The 16294-nt window shown below is 40.4% G+C and overlaps 1 protein-coding gene across 2 annotated transcripts in view; it reads right to left on the bottom strand.

The window, feature by feature from the left end:
- Window positions 1-5692: 5692 nt before the first annotated feature.
- Window positions 5693-16294, bottom strand: part of Rnf182 (ring finger protein 182) — a 53437-nt gene continuing 42835 nt past the window's right edge. For both annotated transcript variants that reach the window (XM_063259901.1, XM_063259902.1), the window contains exon 2: window positions 5693-8793. In XM_063259901.1, coding sequence (XP_063115971.1) covers window positions 7844-8587 — 744 coding nt within the window. In that variant the 5' untranslated portion in view covers window positions 8588-8793 and the 3' untranslated portion in view covers window positions 5693-7843. The remainder of the gene's footprint in view (window positions 8794-16294) is intronic.

Raw genomic sequence — 16294 nt, 5'->3', positions numbered from 1 at the left:
TATTTAACTCAACACTGTAAACATATATAATTTTAATAAAAATAAAAGTTACTTTTTTAAAAAAAAAAGCACCTTTGAGAAAGCAGTATGGTTGTAAGAGAAGAGCCAAAGGGCGCGTGAGTCCAGAGTATGAGTGACCTTATGGCTTATATCAAGATGTTCCCCCAAAGCCTCATGTGGTCACAGGTGGGGCTTTCTGAAGGTGGCTGGATCTCGAGTGTGTGATGCTGGGACTCAGTGTGCAATGCTCAGATCAAAGGTGTGTGATTACTAAATTAGTCCACTCATCGGCTTGGCAGTTTGTGTAAGGGGCCCCCCACCCCGGGTGTGTGCGCTATTCTGGATGCAATATAAAAGACAGAAAGAAGGTCTTCGCTGGGGTTCCTTGCTTGGTACTTCCCTGCTTTGCTGCTTTCTGCCTGCCATGAACTGTTTCTTCTCTGCAGTGCCCCTCGCCATGCTCCCCTAGCTTGGAGTGAGCCCACTATTACGTCTGAAACAGCTACAAACAGGGAGCTACAATACATCTTTCCTCCTGTCACTTTGCTTATCAGATACTTTGTCTCAGCAATGAGAAGAGTAATTAAGACACACGGGTGGTGGGAACATAGTGAGTGGGAAGAGAGGGCTGAGAGACCACGGCAGGAGTGGGAGCCTGGGCATTGTGAACACAGGGCCTTTAAACTGTCTTTCTTGATGTGATGAATCCAGATGCTGGCAATCTCGGAGGAGAACAGAGCATCACTTTGCATGGAAGCTGCCTCAAAGACTATTGCTACGATGTCCGTTAGGTGCTAAGTTGGAGTGGTGATGGCAGGGAAAGACACATATGGAATGTCTGGGGACGCTGGTCATTTGTCACACAGGGACTGACCGCTTCAACACTGGCTTTGTTTCCTAATGAATTGCAGCTGGCTGCCTGTGTGTTAAGGCTCTCCGTGTCTATTTGATGGGTAAGTGTTCAGAGCTCAAATGCTTTGACCTACTTCAACAGAACAAGTAATTCAAATGACCATTTTGTCTTTATTAATATTTTCATAGACAGAGAAGGAAGGGATAAAACATTACCTATCTGGCTGCATGCTTTGTTCTCCATAATTTGATAATCAATGTTATTTTTTAAATTCAGTTACTAAGAAGAAAGACAGTATAGGACTCCAAGCAGATGCAAAAGTAGACCTGAACCACAATGATCCTCATGAGAACCCATTTCTAATCCTCGTCATGTGACTTTTTCAATCATTCCTGGGCATTGGCTTTATCATCTGTAAAATAGACTCTGATCTATAAAAATCTTTCTCATTCTAACATTTGATGATCGAAACTTTAAATCAGGAATATGTTTTCCAAAAGTTGGAATCCTGGGTTCCACTCTTTGAGAATCAACCGTGGAAATTTCATAGGCACAATAAATAATTCAATAAATAAATAACAAGTACTTAATTATTCCATTTGAGATTTTCTTCGACCTGTATTTAGCTATTTCCCTGTGTGTGCTGCCTTGCAGAGGGCTGATGCAGACGTAGGTGTGAGAGACGAAGCTATGCAACGTCGACAAGAGTGCAAACTGTTCCAGTTGAAAACAGGTGACATGATGGGTGACGTTTACATTCCATGCTACTGGCACCCACTCTTTTTGCCTTCAGCCATTCCCCATGGGCCCACTGCCTCCCTGTGACCTCTTTCTTGGTTGCCTTTTTAAAATCACGTGCTGGTTCAGTGACTGGCATCCGTAGTCAGGTTTTATACTCTGACTGTTTTATCTCTAAAGCGGATTTTGCAAAATGTGCTCCCCAGAACACTAAACCCATGAAGTATTCATAGATGTCTTGAGAAAGATTCCCATGATTTACACTAAACCTCATAACAGGTTTCTTTAACTGGCTTGCTGGCCACTGCGTGGTACTGATGCCTGATTCAAATCTCTGAGAGGAAGACACAGGGCTCCAGCTTCTTGAACACTCTTCTTTTTGGACCAGATATCCAAACATTTTGCACAGCATATATCTGGGAACAGCTGCTTTACTGAGATCCTTTGAAAGGTCACAATTTTCTTCATGTCTTTCCAAGGTGTGACATTCATGATCACTGTGTTAAATGTCAAAGAATATTTGTAGCTTACACATAACAGGTAGCCAGTAACATGCATGGAAATAGTAAGTCTGTAAGTTCTGTATCAAAAAAGTGGCAAGGTTCTCATTTGGTACAAAAAGCCTTAAGTAGGGAACAGGGTTAAGTAATTAGTAGTGTAATTTTCTTTCCCAGCTCCAAGAACAGAATATAGTATTCTTTGGTCTCCCTGGACCACTTCACTCTGTCCTCCTCTTCAGCAACAGAAAAAAAAAAAAAAAAAAAACCCACAAAAATTAGGCTGTGTTATTGGTTCACTTTTTGCTGGTGATTACAGTAGGTGAAATTACAGGCTAAAAATAATGTTATAATTTTAAACACTCTGACCAAAAATCAAATTTGTAATGACAATACATTTACCCATGGAAATACATAGTTCTAGTGGGAATACTAGGGGAAAAATCACATCAAGCAAAAGCAGCATCAACAATCAGGAAAATTTCTATAGCTCAGTAAGAGAAACCCGGAGAGAGGAAGTACTTGTGACACAAGCAGCCAACGCCATTGACCTATGAGATGTCATAAAGGTAGTCATTAGTGGTCACCAGCATAGCTTTAAGTGGTGTTTAAATGGGTCATTACTAAGTAGTGGAAGACTAATGTGGTTCTCTTTCACGGGTCTGTTTCCTAAAACAGGAAGACACAAGTTTGTGCGTGTGTGTGCATGCGTGTACTCGTGTGTCTGTGCATGGGTGGTGGAGGGGGTGTGCTAGGTTCTTCCATAAACGGCATTACAGAAACCAGAGAACATGGGGTAAAGGGGGGAGTGTGGGAGGGTTTTGGCTCAACACACATCAAAACCAGATGTTCATTTATTGACTAATGATGTTATTTAGCATTAAAAATAAAATTTCCCAGCTAAAAGGGTTGCTAAAACAATTAAAACGCATTTAAAATTCTGCTAGGAGCTGAGTTTTCTTGACTGGAGATGTGGAACAATAAAAAGCTTAAAGTATTTTAAACTAGGAGAAGAAATTTAGCATTAAGCCAGCTCTCAGAATTATCTGAGCTTAATCCAGAACATGTCTATTCACAAAGAGATAATTCTTGATTGGCACTACTAAATTGGGATAGTTCCTGGCAAGAATTAGGGGGAAAATGCTAAATTTAGAATTAGACGGCATACACGTACTTATGGAAACAAATATGACAGGTTCGCTGTTGACTCAAAGTGCTAAGTCCGTGGGTGATAACTGCATTCCTCAGGACTCGTCCTTACATCTGAAACAAGCCTGAAGAACCCTTTTTCGTGACCCAAACTGAGATCTGCTCCCGTCTGTGTTCATCTGCGGACCCGAATTCCACCTCCCTTGCCTTGGCTCCTGGGCCCGCACGCGGTCTGGCTCCTCTTCCTTCCCATCCACAGCTCCTCTATGGAGCACTCAGAGCTCCAGCCTTACACAAATCATGTCTTTGTCCTCTTCCCTTCCTTCTTCCCTCCTTTTCCTGTCCCAGTTACCTTTCCTCTTTGAGCAGTTTCTTACCCTCACACAATATTTACTGTAAATCTGTATATATACACACACGATGACTAAGATGACCATAGTACTAATTCTATTAGTTCTGAGAAAAGAAGAGTAAATACTCACATGATTAGATCAGTTTTGCACGTCCTGTATCTGGTAATCTAAGCAACCCTTTTGAAGGTAACTACACAATATTACAACCATTGTTAAATTCCTATCATCTTGTTTTGAAAACCTATACTGTTACTGTTTTGGATTTGTTGTTGTTGTTCATTTGTCTCTTTTGCTTTTTGTTTTTTTTCTCCGTCTTTTTTTTTTCTAACATAAAATAAACTCTGTCCATCTAGCCAATTTAGGGGGAAAAAAAGTTCCAGCCTTGGGACCTCAGCCTTTGGCTCTCTTCTCCTCCATCTCAACATTTCTCTCCTTCCTCACCTCCAGTTGCTATCACAAAGCAATGACTTCCAAAGCTGAAACTTCAGGACAGACCCCTTATCCCAGGTAAACAGACACGAACATAGAAGGAAATCTACATTTTTTATACTTCATGGGAAAACCAAGATGTAACACAACCCGTGTCAGGCACACTTTTTTCTTCATGAAATTCTAACAATCTCAATTTTAAAAGGCTAATAGTTTGCAAGACTCATAAACTCCTGATTAATTAAAATGCATGTAGAGTAATTGTTTCAATTAATTGAATGTTTTAATTAAATCAAGCTTCAACCACTTTTAAAAATACATTAGCATATACCCCAATAGTATACAGGAAATTCAGGACATGATTTAATTTCAGATTTTTTCCCCTCAATTTAAAGCACCTTCAAGTCAGAACCATAAACATGTGTACACTGAATATAGATTCAGATTATTCCATAGATTTAAATAACACAAGGAAGTGGGCTGAATCACTGTCACCTCCAGGACTCACAAGGAATTTATTTAAATTGCAATATTTGGTTATCCACATTTTTAAATAAATCTTTTAGACTAAAGAAAACTTGGAAGGAAAGACCCAGTAGTACAGCTACAGGAATGAAAGTACATACAGGGCACAAAAGAGCAATCACATCTAACAAAGGGGAAAAGGCACAGAAAGACACACCACTCACGCTGCCAGAGCAAATGGTTAAACACTTGATCCTAAAGTGACCAAGACAGTCACTGGTTTCAAGAAAAATTCTGGAATAATATGTGTTATGTCTGTGTTGTTTGAAAGGAATCAAAAGTATTTATCTCCCAAGAAGCCCATGCAAAAAGTGCAAGGCTGCAAAACTGTGACCCATGGAGAACGGAGCAGTGCACCCCCAATTCCCTCTTCCAGGCTGCCCAGGTTCTCTGGGCTGTGCCCAGTTCCTGCCCCCAGGGTACTGTGTCAATATCAGGATCCTCAGAGCTGCCTGGCTATAACACGGAGAAATCTCCTCCAGTGCCTCCGAAGTGAAGTACCTGTTTACAACACGGCAAGTGCACATCACTATCTGGCCTCTCGTGGTTAAGCCTGACTTTGCAGAGAAGCTCTGCGGGCTCAGACACCCGCTGTCTTCACCCTGCTTCTGTCCTGCTTATGTAAAGCTTTCAGAAGTGAATGAAACAGTTTTCCTGGATTAACATATGGTGTCAATTCTTTCAACAATCAGAAGCATAGAACTGCTACGTATTCTCAAATTATTTCTGCTTTGCCCAACAAAATGCCAGGTAAAGTTTTAAAAATTTTCCAGACCATATAAAATAAGGTGTCCTCTGAATAAACAGGATCTATTCTGTTAAGCAGCTAGGCAAAACCTGGAAATCAAATCAATGAAAAATGAAAAAATAAAAAGACAATGCTGAGCAGCTAGGCCTGGAAATCAAATCAAATCAATGAAAAATGAAAAAAAGGCACTGTTTATAAAGACAATATTTGTATTTCCCCTTCCTAATGTTTGTCCCCCACTTTTAACAAAAGATGAAGGTTAAGTCAGCTTTGTTCTGAAATCTTTGTGTGTGTGATAAAGACATTATTGGCTTAACCAATGTTTTTCAAAATCCATGTTTACAGCTATTAACTAAAGTTAACCTGAGGTCCAGAGTAATAACTGACTCACAGCCACAAGTCAGAGAAGTCAAACCTCCAGTTAATTTAATAGACAAACAAAGCATTATCACAGTGAATAAAATATTAAAGCATTGCCCTTTTTTCATTCAATAGCACAAAGAGGGTTTTTGTTATTTTTTTTATACACTTAAAACTCTTTAAAACCAGGCCAATTTACTAGAAACTAAAGAAAAAGACCACTGTGATACACAGATACACACAGTTAGCACAGCAGACTTTATACAAATAAGTAAAACACGTGGTACCCATATCCAGAGCTTTCTGGAAATCCCACCATATAGCTCACCAATTTCCTCAATGTTCCATTTCAGACAAAATGAGGCATTTTTTAAAAAACCTTATAAATATATAAATCCAAACCACAAAACATCTCCTAAACATTATATTTACTCAAAGTACAAATGGAATTCTGGAAATTGCATTCACAATGCTACCAAAACTAGATTTTATGGACTCATAAACATGGTTAGCATATCTTGGGGCTTAAATTTCTTAGCCCATACCCCACATAAACTTTACCTTCATACTTATCATGGCATACATGTTATCAAAGTTAGTATTTATACAAATAAAATGAACTTGCTATTTAAGATAAATATCAATCTCTCCTCCATGAGGAGATAGGAATTGGTCCACTGTGACTATTTCACGCAACAAATACTTTATTACAAACAAGTTAAAGTACGCTCCGGGATGCCCTTTTCTAAGAGTTACAAATATTTGAATGTTAATCATTAGTAATGGGTTTTAGAGACTAAAAGCTTTTGTTCCCTAGTTTCTGTGAACATTCTATTCTCTCAAACCTAAAATCTGCTGGACAATTTCTTCTCGTAACTATATACATTCAACTTCCCCTACGTCCTCAAAAAGAAGTCCATTAGCTCAAGTCACACAGTTTATGCTTTTATTCGAAATAAAATTAAGAACTGCAATCTACTCCCAAACTGACTCAGCTACAGCCGGGCTAACAATATGCTTAAATTGCTCTCTGCTGCCTCTACTTCTCACACTTGAAGGCCCTTTCGAGCAGGGCACAGTTTCACATGGCCCTGGCCTCTGCCTGCCTGGACTTCTTTCCACAGCATGCAGTTTTGTACATAACTCAACAAATATAACGAAAAGCTTTAAGTGCTCAGAACTTCAAACCATTAGCTACAGCACCTTGCTAACCGTTTCTGGGTTTCCACTGCCACAATTCATCCCCAGTTGTTACAGGACTAAGTTAAATAAATCCTAATAAAATATTTCAAACTAGGAATTTGCAGCAGCTAGTTTACATGGAACTTATTGGTTGGGCTAGGGGTGGGGCTGACTGAGCCAGTTAGTTAAAAACAAAGCAACACTAAGATGTTTTAAGGAACGACCCAAATGGAAGTTCCTATGAACAGTAACTGTTCTACCATAGTCCATTGTCTTCTGTTCTTCTTGAGAAGAGGGAAATAAACATGAAGGAAGACAAACTGCCTTGTTCTGCCATGACGCCTACTTTGACGTAAATTCCTCAATGCTTTCTGCACTCTTTAGTGATGTGGCAAAACAGGAATTCAAGGAGATCACCCAAAGGAACAGGCCTACCATCCCTTTGGCAGGAGAGAACACCCAGAGGGGGAGGCGTCTCTGCGGAGCGGCAGACCTCAGAGTGACATTACCTTAAGAGAGAAAGCACCTAAATAAGATCAAGGCTCTAACACCCAGAGTGTGGGGACACAGACTGCAAACTTGGGGAGTGGCTCAGCTCCCCCCCTGCCCCCGTGCCCACCCCCCTGTAGACTCTCTGGCTGGGAAAGGAGGAACAGCTCATCCCTAATCTGCACAAAGACCTCTGCTCCAGCACAGTGCACCTCACTCTGGGGCCATCTCAAGGGGCGGTGGGAAATCCTGCCCCTGCCCGAGGAAGTCTCTGGGCTGTCAGAGCCCCCGCAAAGACTGAGCTCACACAGCTCTGCTCCTTTGCTAACTCCTAAGCACGAACTGTTTTCACCCAACAAGCTAGTACCTGGGGGAGAACAGACCAGAAACATATGGCCAAGGCCTTTCTTGATGCCCTGGATGCTAATCATAAAGAACATTTTAAAAAGTAACTTCTATAAATTATAAATCACCTAACTTTGAACACGGCAATGCGTCAGCTTTCTATTTGCACACTGCTTTAAGAAGGAAGCGCCATACAATCCAGAAATTCGTGACAAACGCATTGGCAAAAACCATAGACCATGAGGATGACAAGGCTGGAAGGGACGAGGCTGACAAAGACAACCCCGAGGGTGACCTTTTTGGACACCAGCAGGTAGATACCCAAGGGTAAGGAGCTGAAGTACAGCAAGCCCAGCAGCCATACTAACACCCGGATGGAGGTCTGGAACAGTAGGGACGTGCAGTTCCACACAGTCCAGCTGTGGGGCACGGTGGTGACCGAGTCAAAACTGGCAGGCCTGTAAAATTCAACCACGGGAGTGGAGCTCAGAGACGTGGAGCTCTCTCGCTGCACCTCCATGATGGTTATGACCAGGCAGTTGGAAGACGTGTGGGAAGGGCTGACGAGGGAGGCCAGCCTCTTGGGGGTCAGCAGCAGCTCGGTGGGGTTCTCCGGCAGGCACTTCTTCCCTTTGCCTCCACAAGTCAAATTTACCAGGATGTTGTTGTCGTCGGGCAGGCTACTGACTTCATCGTCTGGCAGGCAGGTCTCGAACCTGCAGAATGGGCACACGATGACACCCTGCGGGGAGTCCCCGAAGTCTAGGATCTTGTAGAGGCATTTGGCACAGACCCTGTGACAACACTCCAGCACTTTGGGCTTCCTCTGCTTCAGGTTGTACCGATTGTAACAAATCTTGCACTCCAGCTCGTCGGAGACCTGCGCCTCGGCAGGGTCCTCGGGCAGCTGACTGGCCATCCTGAGCGGCAGACACGATCTCGGGCGGATGTCTCCGGCCAAAGAGCAGCTGTGATCAAGGTGTCCCTCTGAGTATCATACCACCCGGACCCAGCAGGGAGTGGCAAAGGCTGGAAGAGTGGCTAGAAAACCCAGAAACTGTCCAGGCATTTCAGTGTCTGCTTATAACGGTCTCAGGTGCATCTTTAACAGGCCGCATGAAGAGTCTGCAAAGAAAAAAACAGAGATTCTAATATAGTGAGCCTCTCATTGAAAAGGTGTGTCTGAAAGGCACTTTATAGAATTTTCTAAACTGCAAGCATTAGAGGCAAAAGACTTAACAGGTTAAACCCTTTCATCTGTCCACACCTTTCTGTTCCCAGGACAGAAAAGTGTTCTCTCCATGCTTAGCTGTTTTGGTCCACAAATATGAGAAGAAACTAAAAATCCTAGTGGGTGTGAAGTACACTGCAGAGCGTGTGTTCTATGGTGTCTTTCAGAATGAAGAAGTTTTCTCTCTGAAATTCTGCCCCCTTGGAAAACAGAATGGGACACGGATCACATATAAATGAATTCAGAAAACTGTTGCTTAAATACCTTCAATAGAGCTTACAAGTGCTTTTGGAAGCAGAAAACAGAAAAAAAGAGGACTTTGAGAATGAAGGTTAATAATGTGTTTTCAGAAAGTACACTGAGAGATGAGAACATTTTTAAGTGTAGCAGACGGCTCTCAACCCTCGGTGTAAAGAAATCTGTCGCATAAATGTCATCATTGTTTGGCTATTCGATTTCAAAGTTTTTGTTCCAATACCAGTCCTGAAAACCATAGTTGTACACAGAACTTACACAGAGTATAATTCAGGATAAACACCCTCAACATAAGCACTATCACCACTCAAGTCTAATTCCTGAGCACAAGAAGAAAACGGGTAATGCATGCACAGCTGTATCTTCACACAGGAATGATTTCTGCAGGGCTATCAAGAAATAGCCAGCGTTCCCCTGCACAACTATTTTATTTCATGTAAACTACCTTTCTATGGTAAACAGAAAGCACAATGCAATCTACAGTCCCACGACTAATCACAGCACGGTTCCCATCACTCTGGCCAAATGCTGGATGTTGACTGTTCATGTGTGCAGTCAACTATCAACTTTCAATATTAATGAAAGGGAGCAACAATATGGGAGTCTTCCAAATCGGTTTCATTTAGCTTTAATATATGTGGTGTTTTCAGTAGTAAATCTGTCTTAAATTATGCTTTGCTTGGAAAATATTAAAATGTATTTGAATTTCTGAGCAAACCCCAAGCAATAATAGCAGAAGGCTTGTCATAACATTTCTGGGAAGCAGAGTACATCTATGCTAGAATTTAAAATTTGGTATGGATCACACTGTATTAACAGAGAAGAGGTAGTGGGGAGCTAAGCTTGGACAATTTTTAAACTCATGCATAACTGACTTGTGTAAACATATTATCTTCCTTTTTACTTATGACTTAGACTAATTTTTAAATTGATTTCCTATTTTACAAGAATGTATAACCAGTGGCAAGATGCATACTTGTGGCAAAAGAAAGACAATCAACAGAATCTCTGGTGCTAAGCCAAAGCATATAGGTGGGATTTTAAAAAATAGAGTTCACTGTACCTAAATTCCTGCACAGCAAAACTGCCATGAGCTAATATCTGTTGAATCTAGGGATACACATAAAAGAGGATATACAGACACAAACATCAACCCCTCTATTCCCTTTCCTCCCACGTCCCCTAAAGATTTTCCTTATTCCTGGTCCTGATTGTGTTGAGGACATACGTGTTCACGTTGCTGCAAACTGTGACTGTATCTTGCCTACCAATCCACAAAGCTGTCAGGTTTAGTTTTGATTTCTCTTTGTATGGCACAAACATCTCCAAAGACACAGCCAAGGAACAAGGTGATTTATCCCAGTCACCACTCCTGGTGACAATCCCTGGGCAGTACACTGGTCATGTGCTTCTTGGGCAGCTCCCACTCATCTCCTGCTGGTCACAGTACTCTTAAAACCAGTATCCCTCGAAGCCACAGTGGACCAGAAGCTCATCCAAATGAAACACACAGTAGAATGTTCTCTTTGTGTCTGCTTCCCACTTAGTTTTATGCCTTTCCAAATTCAGGCTTCCTGAAGCCACAGCAGCAATCGCCCCATTGCCATGAAAAGAACTGAGGCAGGCAGAGCTGTACGCAAAGGCAAAGAAACTATGAAAGCACCTATGTCCATATCAATATCAGAGAAAAGGAGGGTGAAATAGCCAGTGAAGATAGCTATGCCAAATTCTATCAAAAGGCATAGAAGGCTAAAACAGAGACATATAAACACCATCAAAAGGTCTGTGTATGAGAATACATTACACTGTCAGCACCCAATAGTCAGCTGGCCACATTCGGACTTTCTGTGCCAAGCTTCCAGCCATTAGAGGAAGAGGAGGAGAAATGCTCCACATTGGTGCAGCCACCAGTTCTCGCTGCTAATTCTGAAAACCTAAATTATTTGCTTGAAAATATTGAGCCGTTATTCAAAACAGCTTTCATTTGCACAGAAATATCCCATCAGACCTAAGAATACAGTAAGATACAGTGTGATGTGATTTAATGTTTATAAAAGTTCACAGGGGGCTCCTCAATAACAGGCAAAGAAAAGACAAATGTTCATATATCCAATCAAAAAGACATGAACTGTAGTTTCAAGGTCAACTCCAAGAAACCCACTGTATCAAGCAGAAGCTGATGAGCACCTCTGGGGAGCCCTGCTGATGGCCTTGAGCTCTGGAAGTATCCCGAGCAATGCAGCCAGCACAGGTGTCTCTGCCTGGAGTGGCATAAAACAGCATGGAGACAGTATCTCTTGAGAAGCCAGGCCACTAGCTGCTAAAAGTCTCGGAAAAAAAAAATCCACCTGTCCCATTGTGACTGTGGTCCCTTGAAGCAGCTTAATACTCTTGTATCCTTGGCATAAACCCCACTTGTCATGGGTGGGGCCTCAAATACAGTGATGGGTTCTGTCTGCTAATATTTAACGTTTTGCATCTATATTCAAAATTAAATTGGTCTCTAGACTTCTCTAGCACAGTACTGAGTTTAGGTGTTAAATATGTGCTTATTTTACAAATTAATTTGGTACTTTTCATCTTCTTCTGAAACAGTTTAAATAACGATAAAATTGTTATTTCAAGGTTACATGACACTCAGCTGTAATTCCATCTGACCCCACTGCCACTTTGAGGAGGGGATCTTATCACTTTCCCAGCTCTGTCGTGATCACAGTCCTGCTCAAATTTTCCATTTTTTCCTGGGTCAAATTTGGACATTTATATTTGGCAAAGAAACAAGTTCATTTCTCCTGGTTTTCCAAATTCTTTGCCATGTAACTAAACAAACTATATATTTTTAATCTTTTTTGATTCATTCCTATGCCTCTGATTATATGCCTTTTCTTACTGGTAGTCTTTTAAGTTTTTAATGCATTCGTTTCCTAATCAAATCCACATAACAGATAATTATTAATGTATTTATTTCATTAATTTCATCTTATTAATCCAATTTATTTTAACTTGTTTTGTCCTTAATTTATATTTCATAATAAAAGTGGTCTGTATTTGTAAGTAATAAAATCATCCAAAGACTGTACATTTTCCACTGGCTACAGCCTTCCCTCTCATAGCTTTTGGATTCTTAGGCTCACTTTATTGATTTCTTGATAGCTTATCATTTGACTTTTCATTTTTTCCCTTTGAAACAAAGATTATACAGAACATTTAAACTTATCAATAGTAAATTTTTTATTACCTTTCATCGTTTATTTTTAATGTTACTGGATTATGATCAGAAAACAAGACCTATAAAAATCTCTTCCTTTGAATCTATTAAGGTACCCTTTCTAGTTGAGTATATGATCAAATTTTCTAAGTATTCGAGAAAGGAACGTTTTGTAGTCAAGACAGATGAGTCCAGGTTATCTAGTAAGTCTAACTTTTATTTATTCAACTGTTCTGTCTTTAAGGTGTATACAAGGTTGTGAGAGATGGAGACAATGGAGATGGGGTTATTAGAGGGCCTCAGCTGAAGACCTTAGCTTTTTTCTGTCAGATTACTACGTTGTCTTCAGCATCCTGTGTCATACATGACACATTTGTAGCTGGTCTGATACTTTTTCATCATAGCCCATTTGCTCGGTCTGGAAAGACTTCCCTCCTTTTTCCTAACAATTCAAGAACTTTTCCAATACATGCAGAGGTGTCTTTTTTCACAGTCTTGCCTGGAACTTAATGAATCATTTGAGTTTACAGACCCAGTCTAGATTCCTAACTTCGGAAAATCTGTTTCTTATATCTATCTAATTATTGCCTGCCTTCCGTCTGCTCCCCTTTTCTCTTTCTGGCTCTATTACTCACACATTCTACTTCCTGGATCTATTTTTCTCCTGAGATTTCCATTTTGCTTTATATTTTCTTCTGTGCTTTCACATTCTTTCACTTGACCAACAAGGTTATCAACTCAAGTCTCAAGAATCAACATCTCCTTCCTTTACTGAAACGTTTTACTGGAAACCCACGTTCTGTATTTCATCTCTAGAAATTCGGTACTGCATTTAAATCTCCTTATGTACTCTCTTACTATTTTTGTCAGGTTGTCATCTGTCTCCAGCTGCCACTCTGTAGCATTAAGCATGTGTTCCGTCTGTCCTTCTCGCTGGCTATGATGGCATTCTTCTTCTTATTTTGCTGGAGTTCTGATCTGATTGATGGAAGAGCCAAGTGACTGCATTTCTACGAGTGGTGGGAGCAGAGTGGTCTAGCAAGACAAGCACATAGGGGTGCTGCCAGGGCTCTGCCTGGCAACAAAGAGGAGCCTTTCTGCTCCAAAGTCCAAGGATGGGGAGAATTCAACCCCATTGTTCTTCATAGACATACACACACACACACACACACACACACACACACACACACAATGAAGCAATGAAGTTAGGGTGATTTCCTGAGTCTCCTATCTCTCAGCACAACATTTAATATGTTCTGATCCTCCCAGGAAATGCACCAAATACCAATCTTCTGTGCCCTCCCAGCCCAGAAGCAACCGCCTATCTGCTCTCAAGGCCCCACCCTCAGCTTCCACAAAGCTTGGGCTCAGGGGTCTGTCTGCTCCAGGACTGATTTAGGTCAGGAGAGGTAGACAGAGAGAAGTGGTAGGGGCAGCACATCGAGCCTGGAGCCCAGATATTTATCCAGATGGGAAGCACTGGAAGTTGTCATAGAAGTTTAATTTGGAAAGAACCTTGGCAATACTACTAATCATGTTCAGTGACTATTACATAAAGATGAATAATGAATTGATATTCAATCCTAAGTTCATTACTATTTTTAAAATTCAGTTTTTAGAATTCTCCCTTTCATAGAACAGTTTCATTTCCCTTCCCATATAGCAAACTGACAACCACGTATATGAGTTCCTCCACTTCTCCCTTAACTATTCTTCTTAAATCATGCCTTTCAAGTTTTATACTTCAGTTTAGAGAGTTACATTTCTATATGCCAGTTAGCCATTAGATAGGAATTCTTCATATTTTTCTACTTTTAAAAACATTAATTCATATGTGTATATATATATATATATACATATATCTTTTTTTAAATTTAGACTGGAGTCTTTCTTATTTGGACCTTGGACTTCTTCTGGTCTTCTAGTTTTTCATCATACAATTCTATTTCAAAATTTAAATTGATTAGTATGTCATTTTACCTAAATATGCTTTGCCCTGATCTCTAACAAATGTAGTAGACTTATATATGACTGCCATAATCCAATGGTCCTGTACAAATCCCTTTTACAATGTGACTTTATTTCATCCTATCACCACACAGAGGAATTCTTTTCCCATCCTCCAATTTTGGCTGGCCTTAGGGCTTGTTTAGATCAACAGAATGAAGGGGAAGCAACTCTGTGGTGATCTGAACCCCGACCACATAGGGCTAGGCAGCTTCTCTCAGGCTCTCTGGGAACTTTGAGACCACCATGTAAAAACTGCAGGCTCATATCCTGAAGATGAGAAGCCAGAGAGGCTGAAGTATAACCCAGCACCAATACCAGTGAAGTGTACAACACATTACACACCACCCAGCCTCAACTGCATCACCCAGGACAACCACGGAGAATGAATGACCCCCAAGTGAGACCAGCAGGGCCTCACCGCCACCCAGCCCAAAAGATTATGCAGACTCACAAGCAAACAAAATATGGGTTGTTTGACACCTCTAAGTTTTCACAGGCTTTGCCTTGTGACAAGAGGGAACCAAAATATGCTCCTGCCTCTGCCCAAAGTAATCCAAAATCATTCTCTGCCTTTTGAAATTGTTTCCCTCATTTAACAATATGTACCACTCTTACCTAAAAGACTGTCTCAGAAACTCTGAAGCACCAACCCACCAGTACTTGCATTTTATTTGTGTTACAAGTCATTAGTCAAAGTAGTTTCTATATATTCTTTCAGGCATCAACCTTTATCATTTTAATTATAACTTCTGTTAATTAAGGCTATCTCCCTAAAGAGCTTGAGAATTTTGAAAACATTGCATAAATGCTACAATGTAAGGGACAATAATAATTCTCACTTACAGATGTGAGCATGCCTTTGGATAATAAGCATCTTTCTCAAGATTACAAGACAATGGGGCTGGGGATTTAGCTCAGTGGCATAAGCGCCTGCCTTGCAAGCAGGCAGTCATGAGTTTGATCCCCGGTACCGATAAAAACGAAAAAGACAAAAAAAAAAAAAAAAAAAAAAGATTACAAGACAAAAAGAGGTCGAACATAATACAGTTAACAACAAAACAGCACCATAACTGGGATGCTACTGTTCACTTATCCACAGTTCTATTCTGTATTACTCCACTAAACATTTGAATTAATTTTATAGATTTTGGGTTGAGTTCAGTTTCTTCAAAATATTCCATGCACAAGTTTCATTTAGCCTTGATCATGCTCAGAGTCCATCAACCATTTTAATTTGGCATTAACAGGCTAAATCGCATTTTTCTCGCTATGAAACCACAATTGCCAAGTTTCAATCCTCATTTCCTGGCTACTCCTCCCATCGTGGAAAATAAATATCACAAACACTTCTCAAGATAATAGGGCAATAAATTTCAAAGAGCTCTCATAAGAAAACTGATGCAAGCTAAAACATTATCATGTTTATTTTCTCTAGTTTCTGTTGTTAAAGATAGAGCTAAAAGGCTTGCTTCTGTGTTCAATTCCTTTTTGGACCAAATGGAACATCACTCTTCAAACATTTTCATTTCTCGATCATCAGTTTTGATGACACCCTAAATGTTTTGACTAATAACTTTGTCCCCAATAACACATGAGGGATTCTGGCACTTACAGAATCATTCTTCTTTATGAATATCCAGGCAGAATATTGGTTTTTTAAGCTCAGCTACTGATAAATTATATATACTTGTCATCTCGCTAATGTCTAACCTCTTTCTCGAAACTCCATGCTCCTAATTTTATTATTTGTGGCACTTTGGGTCTCAAATTAAGCTTAAACACACATGTGGCATCTATCCTCAAGAAAGTCTTTTTTTCCACATAGAGATTCAGAAGTCAGCTTCTATTAGAGCTTGAGTCATGTTACTGTTACTAATTACTACTAATAATATGCTGATGTCTCTGACTGTAGTTACAGTTAT

The sequence above is a fragment of the Cavia porcellus genome, unplaced genomic scaffold (assembly GCF_034190915.1).
Source record: "Cavia porcellus strain 051 isolate PalLab524CR breed Dunkin Hartley unplaced genomic scaffold, mCavPor4.1 scaffold_13, whole genome shotgun sequence".
In the NCBI taxonomy this organism is placed as follows: Eukaryota; Metazoa; Chordata; class Mammalia; order Rodentia; family Caviidae; genus Cavia; species Cavia porcellus.
Note: the sequence above shows the minus strand (reverse complement) of the source record. Positions and strands in the feature narration are given on the sequence as shown.